The sequence below is a fragment of the Stenella coeruleoalba genome (assembly GCF_951394435.1).
Source record: "Stenella coeruleoalba genome assembly, chromosome: 5".
NCBI classification, from domain to species: Eukaryota; Metazoa; Chordata; class Mammalia; order Artiodactyla; family Delphinidae; genus Stenella; species Stenella coeruleoalba.
The window spans coordinates 78011337-78023353 of NC_137150.1; the positions used below are offsets into that span (position 1 = coordinate 78011337).

Below are 12017 nucleotides of genomic sequence, written 5' to 3' on the forward strand. Positions count from 1 at the left end.
GATAAAAACCCACCAGACCTAACAAATGAAGAGGAATTAGGCAGTCTACCTGAAAAACAATTCAGAATAATGATAGTAAACATGATCCAAAATCTTGGAAATAGAATAGACAAAATGCAAGACACATTTAACAAGGACCTAGAAGAACTAAAGATGAAGCAAGCAATGATGAACAACACAATAAATGAAATTAAAAATACTCTAGATGGGATCAATAGCAGAATAACTCAGACAGAAGAACAGATAAGTGACCTGGAAGATAAAATAGTGGAAATAACTACTGCAGAGCAGAATAAAGAAAAAAGAATGAAAAGAACTAAGGACAGTCTCAGAGACCTCTGGGACAATATTAAACGCACCAACAATCGAATTATAGGGGTTCCAGAAGAAGAAGAGAAAAAGAAAGGGACTGAGAAAATATTTGAAGAGATTATAGTTGAAAACTTCCCTAATATGGGAAAGGAAATAGTTAATCAAGTCAAGGAAGCACAGAGAGTCCCATACAGGATAAATCCAAGGAGAAACACGCCAAGACACATGTTAATCAAACGGTCAAAAATTAAATACAAAGAAAACATATTAAAAGCAGCAAGGGAAAAATAACACACAACAGAATCCCAATAAGGTTAACAGCTGATCTTTCAGCAGTAACTCTGCAAGCCAGAAGGGACTGGCAGGACATATTTGAAGTGATGAAGGAGAAAAACCTACAACCAAGATTACTCTACCCAGCAAGGATGTTATCAGATTTGATGGAGAAATTAAAACCTTTACAGACAAGCAAAAGCTGAGAGAGTTCAGCACCACCAAATCAGCTTTATAACAAATGCTATAGGACCTGCTCTAGGCAAGAAACACAAGAGAAGGGAAAGACCTACAATAACAAACCCAAAACAATTAAGAAAATCGGAATAGGACCATACATATCGATAATTACATTAAATGTAAATGGATTAAATGCTCCCACCAAAAGACACAGATGGGCTGAATGGATACAAAAACAAGACCCATATATATGCGGTCTACAAGAGATCCACTTCAGACCTAGAGACACAAATAGGCTGAAAGTGAGGGATGGAAAAAGATATGCCATGCAAATGGAAACCAAAACAAAGCTGGAGTAGCAATTCTCATATTAGACAAAATAGAGTTTAAAATAAAGACTATTAAAAGACACAAAGAACGACACTAAATTATGACCAAGGGATCAATCCAAGAAGATGATATAACAATTATAAATATTTATGCACCCAACATAGGAGCACCTCAATACATAAGGCAAATACTAACAGCCATAAAAGGGGAAATCGACAGTAACACATTCATAGTAGGGGACTTTAACACCCCACTTTCACCAACGGACAGATCATCCAAAATGAAAATACATAAGGAAACACAAACTTTAAATGATACATTAAACAAGATGGACTTAATGGATATTTAGAGGACATTCGATCCAAAAACAACAGAATACACATTTTTCTCAAGTGCTCATGGAACATACTCCAGGATAGATCATATCTTGTGTCACAAATAAAGCCTTGATAAATTTAAGAAAATTGAAATTGTATCAAGTATCTTTTCTGACCACAACGCCATGAGACTAGATATCAATTACAGGAAAAGATCTGTAAAAAATACAAACACATGGAGGCTAAACAATACACTACTTAATAACGAAGTGATCACTGATGAAATCAAAGAGGAAATCAAAAAATACCTGGAAACAAATGACAATGGAGACAGGACGACCCAAACCTATGGGATGCAGCAAAAGCAGTTCTAAGAGGGAAGTTTATAGCAATACAATCCCACCTTAAGAAACAGGAAACATCTCAAATAAACAACCTAACCTTGCACCTAAAGCAATTAGAGAAAGAAGAACAAAAGAACTCCAAAGTTAGCAGAAGGAAAGAAATCATAAAGATCAGATCAGAAATAAATGAAAAAGAAATGAAGGAAACGATAGCAAAGGTCAATAAAACTAAAAGCTGGTTCTTTGAGAAGATAAACAAAATTGATAAACCATTAGCCAGACTCATCAAGAAAAAAAGGGAGAAGACTCAAATCAATAGAACTAAAAATGAAAAAGAAGTAACAACTGACACTTCAGAAATACAAAGGATCATGAGAGATTACAACAAGCAACTATATGCCAATAAAAAGGACAACCTGGAAGAAATAGACAAATTCTTAGAAAAGCACAACCTTCCAAGACTGAATCAGGAAGAAATAGAAAATATGAACAGACCAATCACAAGCACTAAAATTGAAACTGTGATTAAAAATCTTCCAACAAACAAAAGCCCAGGACCAGATGGCTTCACAGGCGAATTCTATCTACATTTAGAGAAGAGCTAACACCTATCCTTCTCAAACTCTTCCAAAATATAGCAGAGGGAGGAACACTCCCAAACTCATTCTACGAGGCCACCATCACCCTGATACCAAAACCAGACAAGGATGTCAGAAAGAAAGAAAACTACAGGCCAATATCACTGATGAACATAGATGCAAAAATCCTCAACAAGATACTAGCAAACAGAACCCAAAAGCACATTAAAAGCATCATACACCATGATCAAGTGGGGCTTATTCCAGGAATGCAAGGATTCTTCAATATACGCAAATCAATCAATGTGATACACCATATTAACAAACTGAAGGAGAAAAACCATATGATCATCTCAATAGATGCAGAGAAAGCTTTCGACAAAATTCAACACCCATTTATGATAAAAACCCTGCAGAAAGTAGGCATAGAGGGAACTTTCCCCAACATAATAAAGGCCATATATGACTATGACAAACACACAGCCAACATTGTCCTCAATGGTGAAAAACTAAAAGGATTTCCACTAAGATCAGGAAAAAGACAAGGTCGCCCACTCTCAACACTCTTATTCAACATAGTTTTGGAAGTTTTAGGAACAGCAATCAGAGAAGAAAAGGAAATAAAAGGAATCCAAATCAGAAAAAAAGAAGTAAAGCTGTCACTGTTTGCAGATGACATGATACTATACATAGAGAATCCTAAAGATGCTACTAGAAAACTACTAGAGAAAATCAATGAATTTGGTAAAGTAGCAGGATACAAAATTAATGCACAGAAATCTCTGGCATTCCTATACATAAATGATGAAAAATCTGAAATTGAAATGAAGAAAACACTCCCATTTACCATTGAAACAAAAAGAATAAAATATCTAGGATTAAACCTACCTAAGGAGATAAAAGACCTGTATGCAGAAAATTATAAGACACTGATGAAAGAAATTAAAGATAATACAAATAGATGGAGAGAAATACCATGTTCTTGGACTGGAAGAATCTACATTGTGAAAATGACTCTACAGCCCAAAGCAATCTACAGATTCAATGCAATCCCTATCAAACTACCACTGGCATTTTTCACAGAACTAGGACAAAAAATTTCACAATTTGTATGGAAACACAAAAGACCCCGAATAGCCAAAGCAATCTTGAGAACGAAAAACGGAGCTGGAGGAATCAGGCTCCCTGACTTCAGACTATACTACAAAGCTATAGTAATTAAGAGAATATGGTAGTGGCACAAAAACAGAAATATAGATCAATGGAACAGGATAGAAAGCCCAGAGATAATCCCACGCACATATGGTCACCTTATCTTTGTTAAAGGAGGCAGGAATGTACAGTGGAGAAAGGACAGCCTCTTCAATAAGTGGTGTTGGGAAAACTGGACAGGTACACGTAAAATTATGAGATTAGATCACTCCCTAACACCATACACAAAAATAAGCTCAAAATGGATTAAAGACCTAAGTGTAAGGCCAGAAACTATCAAACTCTTAGAGGAAAACATAGGCAGAACACTCTATGACATAAATCACAACAAGATCCTTTTTGACCCACCTCCCAGAGAAATAGAAATAAAAACAAAAATAAACAAATGGGACCTAATGAAACTTCAAAGCTTTTGCACAGCAAAGGTAACCATAAACAAGACCAAAAGACAACCCTCAGAATGGGAGAAAATATTTGCAAATGAAGCAACAGACAAAGGATTAATCTCCAAAATTTACAAACAGCTCATGCAGCTCAATAACAAAAAAACAAACAACCCAATCCAAAAATGGGCAGAAGACCTAAATAGACATTTCTCCAAAGAAGGTATACAGACTGCCAAGAAACAAATGAAAGAATGCTCAACATCATTAATCATTAGAGAAATGCAAATCAAAACTACAATGAGATATCATCTCACACCAGTCAGAATGGCCATCATCAAAACATCTAGAAACAATAAATGCTGGAGAGGGTGTGGAGAAAAGGGAACACTCTTGCACTGCTGGTGGGAATGTGAATTGGTTCAGCCACTATGGAGAACAGTATGGAGGTTCCTTAAAAAACTATAAATAGAACTACCATATGACCCAGCAATCCTACTACTGGGCATATACCCTGAGAAAACCAAAATTCAAAAAGAGTCATGTACCAAAATGTTCATTGCAGCTCTATTTACAATAGCCCGGAGATGGAAACAACCTAAGTGTCCATCATCGGATGAATGGATAAAGAAGATGTGGCACATATATGCAATGGAATATTACTCAGCCGTAAAAAGAAACGAAATTGAGCTATTTGTAATGAGGTGGATAGACCTAGCATCGGTCATACAGAGTGAAGTAAGTCAGAAAGAAAAAGACAAATACCGTATGCTAACACATATATATGGAATTTAAAAAAAAAAAATGTCATGAAGAACCTAGGGGTAAGACAGGAATAAAGACACAGACCTACTGGAGAACGGACTTGAGGATATGGGGAGGGGGAAAGGTGAGCTGCGACAGGGCGAGAGAGAGTCATGGACATATACACACTAACAAACATAGTAAGGTAGATAGCTAGTGGGAAGCAGCCGCATGGCACAGGGATATCGATCGGCTCGGTGCTTTGTGACTGCCTGGAGGGGTGGGATAGGGAGGGTGGGAGGGAGGGAGATGCAAGAGGGAAGAGATATGGGAACATATGTATATGTATGACTGATTCACTTTGTTATAAAGCAGAAACTAACACACCATTGTAAAGCAATTATACCCCAATAAAGATGTTAAAAAAAAAAGAATAAACAAGGAAAAATTACAAAATCAACTTGAAATCAAGGAATAAAATGACAATAAATACATACCTATCAATACATGGAATAAATGCTCTGATCAAAACACATGGAGTGGCAGAGTTGATAAAAAATAAATAACACAAGAGCCTACCATATGCTGCCTACTAGAGATTCACTTCAGGGCTAAAGACAGAGACTGAAAGTGAGGGGATGGAAAATGATATTTCATGCAAATGGAAATGAGAAGAAAGAGATGGTAGCAATACTCATATCAGGCAAAATAGACTTTAAAACAAAGTCTATAACAAAGACAAAGAAGGGAATTACATAATGATAACAGAATCAACATAAGAAGAGGATATTACACACATCAACATATAAGCATACAATACAGGCACACCTAAATATATAAAACAAATACTAAGAGACATAAAGGGAGAAATTTACAGGAATACAATAATAATAGGAGAAGTTAACACCCGACTGACATCAATGGACAGATCATGCAGAGAGAAAATCAATAAAGCAATACAGGTCCTAAATGACACAAGAGACCAGGTGGACTTAGTTTATATCTACAGGACACTACATCCAAAAAAAAATAGAAAACACATTATTTTCAAGTATTTATGGAACACTCTCTAGGATAGAGCACATATTAGCTCACAAAACAAAGTTTCAACAAATTTAAGAGGACAGAAATTATTTCAAGCATCTTTTCTGACCACAACAGTATGAAACTAGAAATAAACAATACAAAGAAAAATGGAAAAATAAGAAACATATGGAGACGAAACAACATGCTACTAAAAAAACCAATCGGTCAATGATGAAATCAAAGAAGAAATCAGAAAATACCTCAAGACAAATAGCAATGAATACAGAACCTTACAAAATCTATGGGATGCAGCAAAAGCATTTCTAAGAGGGCAGTTTATACTGATACAGCTCTTCGTCAAGAAACAAGAAAAATCTCAAACAGCCTAAGTGACCACCTTAAAGAATTAGAAAAAAAGAACAAAAAAGCCTAAAGTTATCAGAAAGAAAGAAATAATAAAGATCAGAGAAGAAATAAATAAAGATTTAAAAAATAACAAAAAAGAGCAATGAAACCAAGAGCCGTTTTTTTTGAAAGATAAACAAAATCGACAATTCACTAGCCAAGGTCACAAAGAAGAAAAGAAAGAGGACCCAAATAAACAAAATAAGAAAGGAAAGAGGAGAAATAATAACTGATAGCACAGAAATACAAAACATCATAAGAAAATACTATGAACAACTATTATATGCCAAAAACTAGACAACTTGGAAAAAATGGACGAGTTTCTAGAAACATACAGCCTGCCAAAACTTAGTCAAGAAGAAACAGATAATGTGGACAGACCAATCACTAGAAGTAAAATAGAATCTGTAATAAATAGAAAAAAAAAAAAATTAGGGACTTCCCTGGTGGTCCAGTGGCAAAGAATCCACCTTACAATGCAGGGGACAGGGGTTTGATCCCTGGTCAAGGAACTAAGATCCCACATGCCATGGGGCAACTAAGCCTGTGTGTCACAACTACTGAGCTCATGTACCTCAACGAGAGAGCCCACGTGCTGCAAACTACAGAGCCCACTCGCCCTGGAGCCTGCGCACCACAACTAGAGAGAGAAAACCTACACGCCACAACTAGAGAGAAATCCACATGCAGCAACAAGAGACAGGGCCATGCACCATGATGAAGAGCCCACATGCCTCAATGAAGGTCCCGAGTGCTGCAACTAAGACCCGATGCAACCAAAAATAAATAAATAAATAATGAATAAATCTTAAAAAAAAAAATTCCCTGCAAATAGAAGTCCAGTACTGGACAGATTCACTGGGGAAATCTACCAAACATACAAAGAATAACTTATTCCTATCCTTTTCAAACTATTCCAAAAAACTGAAGAGAATAGAACACTCTCTAATTCATTCTATAGGGCCACCATCACCCTGATACCAAAACCAAACAAATACACTAAAAAAAAAAAAGAAAGAAAGAAAAGAAAATTACAGGCCAATATCTCTGATGAATATAGATGCAAAAATCCCCACCAAAATATTAGCAAATCAAATCCAACAATACATAAAAAGGATCATACACCATGATCAAGTTTGTTTTATTCCAGGGTCATGAGGATTGTTCAATATTCACAAACCAATCAATGTGATACACCACATTAACAAAAGAAAAAATAAAAATCACATCATAATCTCAACAGACACAGAAAAAGCATTTGGCAAAATTCAACATCCATTCATAATAAAAACTCTCATAAAAGTGGGTATAAGGAACATATCTCAACATAATAAAGGCCATTTACACCAAACACAGAGCCAATATAATACTCAACAGTGAAAAGCTGACAGACTTCCTGCTAAACTCAGGAGCAAGACAAGGATGTTCACTCTCACCACTTCTATTTAACATAGTATTGGAAGTCCTAACCTAACCACAGCAATAAGAAACTGGAAAGGAAGTGGTAAAACTGTCACTCTATGAAGATGACATGGTACTGTATGTAGACAACCCTAAAGTTTCCACACAGAAACTATCAGAACTAATAAAAGAAGTCAGCAAGGTAGCAGAATACAAGATTAATATACATAAATCTGTTGTATTTCTTTATATTAACACTGAAATGTCAGAAAGAGAAAATAAAAGAAAAATCCTGTTTAAAATTGCATCAAAAATATAAAATACCTAGGGATAAACTTAACCAAGGAGGTGAAAGACCTTACACTGAAAACTATAAAACTTTGATAAATGAAACTAAAAGTGATTTAAAAAAATATATATTCCATGCTCTTGGATTGGAAGAATTAATATTGTTAAAAATGGCCATACTACCCAAAGCAAACTACAGATTTAGTGCAATCTTTATCAAAATATCCATGACATTTTTCACAGAACTAGATCAATCCTAAAATTTATATGGAACCACAAAAGGCCCAGAATTGTCAAAGCAATTCTGAGGAAAAAGTACAAAGCTGGAGGTATAACCCTTACAGACTTCAGAAAAAGCTACAGTCATCAAAACAATGTGGTACTTGCACACACTAAAAAAGGCACATAGATCAATGGAACAGGACAGAGAGCCCAGAAATAAACCCACAACTTATGGTCAATTAATCTATGAGAAAGGAGGCAAGAATATACAATGGAGAAAAAATAGTCTCTTCAGCAAGGGGTGCTTGGAAAGCTGGACAGCTACATATAAATCAATGAAATTTGAACACTTCCTCACACCAGATACAAATATAAACTCAAAATGGTTTAAAGACTTAAATACAAGACTTGACACCATAAAACTCCCAGAACAGAACATAGGCAAAATATTCTCTGATATAAATCGTAGCAATATTATCTTAGATCAGTCTCCCAAGGCAAAAGAAATCCAAGCAAAAATAAACAAATGGCACTTAATCAAACTTAAAAGCTTTTACAAAGTAAAGGAAACCATCAACAAAATAAAAAGACAACCTACAAAATGGGAGAAAATGTTTGTAAATGATGCAACTGACAAGGGGTTAATATCCAATATATACAAGCAGCTCATATAACTCAATATCAAAAAAAAATCCCAATCAAAACATGGGCAAAAACCTAAATAGACATTTTTCCAAGGAAGACATACATATAGCTAACAGGCACATGAAAAGATGCTCAACATTGCTAATTATTAGAGAAATGCAAGTCAAAACCACAATGAGTTATCACCTCACACTGGTTAGAATGGTTATCATCAAAATGTCTACAAATAATATATGCTGGAGAGGATGTGGAGGAAAGGGAACCCTTGTATGTTGTTGGAAGGAATATAAATTGGTGCAGCCATTATGGAAAATAGTATGGAGGTTCTTCAAAAAACTAAAAATAGAGCTACCCATATGATCCAACAATCCCACTCCTGGGTATATATCCAGAAAAAAAATGAAAACTCTAATTTGAAAAGATACATGCGCTGCAATGTTCATAGCAGCACTATTTACAATAGCCAAGACATGGAAACAACCTAAATGTCCACCAACAGATGAATCGATAAAGAAGATGTGGTATATAAATACAATGGAATATTACTCATCCATAAAAAAGAATGAAATATTGTCATTTGAAGCAACATGGATGGACCTAGAGAATATTATACTTAGTGAAGTAAGTCAGACAGAGAAAGACAAATACTATATGATATCACTTATATGTGGAATCTAAAAATTAATCTATATACAAAACAGAAACAGACTTATAAATATAAAAAACAAATCTATGGTTACCAAAGGGGAGGGAGGTTGGGAGGGACAAATTACATGTATTGGATTAACAGATATAAACTACTATACATAAAATAGATAAGCAACAAGGATTTACTGTATCAAACAGTGAATTATATTCAGTATCTTGTAATAACCTATACTGGAATATAATATGAAAATAAAAATAACTGAATCACTACACTGTACACCTGAAACTAACAAAACATTGTAAGTTAACTATACATCAATAAAAAAATACTTAAAGAGTATTGAAAGCAAAAATTGTGACATTGTATTTAGATGTAATACATATGATAACTGTTGCATGAAGGACAATGGGTGAAGATAAATAAATATATGTGGTAGTGAAATTTCTACATTTTATGTAAAGTGTTACAATTAACCCTAATAGAATATGGAAAGTTAAGGAAGTACAATATATTGTAATCCCTAGAGCAACAGATTAAAAAGAATATGTGAAGATAAATTGCCTATATGTAAATTCAAATGGAATCATAATAAAAACTTTCAAATAATCCAAAAGAAGGCAAAAAGGGGAGATAAAAGGAACAAAAAATGATAGGACCAACAACAACAAAAAATAAACTGGTATACCTAAATCCAGTCCCATCAGTAATTACATTTAATATTAACGGACTAAACACTCCAACTAAATTATGTAAGACTGAATAAAAAAGCAAGACCCAACTATATGTTCTCTACAGGAGACATGATAGCTACCTAACAATAAAACCTTAAAATACATGAAACAAAAAAGTACAGAATTAAAGTGAAAAGTAGACAATTCTATAATCATTAAATTTTAATACCGCTTTCTCAGAAATTGATTCCTAGTCAAACACCAGTTAAATCACAGAATATCTGATAAACGATATCAGCCACATTTAGCTATTTGATTTTTAGAGTATAAAAACAAAAATAAATAGAAGTACAAGGAAAATATTCATAACACATATTTTAACTTACTTCTCTAAGAATTGAAAAATCAACCAATAATAAAAAACAGTGAAGATTTAAACAGTACAAAGTAAAAATGAGAATTTCAAATTTGACTCAGATCATATATGTGTGTGTGTGTGTGTGTGTGTGTGTGTATATCTCACATCTATATAATGGATATTACTCAGCCATGTAAAAGAATGAAATTCTGCCATTTGCAACAACAGGGATGGCAGAATAGCATAGAGTACTATGCTAAGTTAAATAATTCAAAGAAAGACAAATACTCTATGTTATCACTTATACATGGAACCAAAAAATAAAACAAAAACAAAGCAGAAACAGACTCACAGATATAGAGAACAAACTAGTGGTTACCAGAGTAGAGACGGAAGGGGGGAGGGGCAAATTAGGGGTATGAGATTAAGAGATACATATACATTTATTTATATGTATACAATAAATAAGCAATAAGGAATATTGCACAGCACAGGGAATTATAGCCATTATTTTGTAAAAACTTTAACTGGAGTGTAATCTATAAAAATATTGAAAAACTATGTTGTACACCTGAAACTGATATAAATAATATATCAACTGTACTTCTATTTAAATAAATAAATAAATAAAGCATCTCTAAGTAAGTTTTTAAATGTAACGTAATCGCTAAGTAAACTGCTAAGGTAAATGTTGCAATAATTTAATCTTTTGTGGTGGAACATGCAACTGTGGTACAAAAAATGGCAAACCAACCCAAGCTGGAATAGTTCCATCTTTTGATTTCACCCACTATAAAAACATACCACTATTTTCTCAATGTGAAACTATAATAAACACTCAGAAACTATGAAATAGAATGTATTTCATTAACCTCTAGGTTTTGACCTCTTTATTCTTACAACCAACCAATGGTAAGAGATAAACACAAAACTCAGATCATCACCAATATTAGGGAAAATAATATGGCCTCTGAATAAAAAATATTCATACATTTGAAATTTTTATTCTGCCTAGTTAGATCCAACATAAATCCTAAATATCTCCTTTCAATGAGGAATATAATAAGATAAATACAACCTACGATAAAAACCAGGTAGTCATAATTTAGTGGAATCAAATGGCAGAAATGGAAATAAATGGGAGAATTTAGAAAACAACAGACTCCAAAGCAGTATAGAAATTAGGTCCAAGAGTCAGATCTATAAAGTGCCATTCTCTCACTAGCTCCTTACCCCTTAAAATTCGTCAAATATCCTATATTATCTCCTCTGCTTCAGGTACATCAACCATCAGTTATTCAATTTTTGGTATCAAAATTGAATAGGTATCACTTACAATGTAGGAAAGTTGATAGATAGGAGGAAGGGAAGTATAGAAACTTTGGGTCATAATGTAGGGATCTGAAGGAGGTATAAAGGGGTATTTAGAATCAGAAGCTATGTGCTATTACCTCTTTCTAGTGATAATGATACCAACTTTCCTACTTCAAGTAACGGCACTGAATGTCCAGAGTTGATTTCTTTTGAAAGCATACATCTTACCATGTGGAATTGTGGTCTGGAAAGGACGACTTGGGCTTTTCAGGTTCCATAAAGTCAAGCTACCATCTGAATGGCTGCACATGAATTGTTTGCCCTCATGATGCCAATCAATTGAATGAATAGCCTAATGAAATAAC

At 34.2% G+C, this 12017-nt stretch overlaps 1 protein-coding gene across 2 annotated transcripts in view; it reads right to left on the minus strand.

Annotated features, from left to right (window-relative positions):
- The window catches only part of STXBP5L (syntaxin binding protein 5L), a 369562-nt gene that overhangs the window by 204421 nt on the left and 153124 nt on the right, over nucleotides 1-12017 (minus strand). For both annotated transcript variants that reach the window (XM_079922719.1, XM_079922720.1), the window contains one exon: nucleotides 11881-12004. In XM_079922719.1, coding sequence (XP_079778845.1) covers nucleotides 11881-12004 — 124 coding nt within the window. The remainder of the gene's footprint in view (nucleotides 1-11880; nucleotides 12005-12017) is intronic.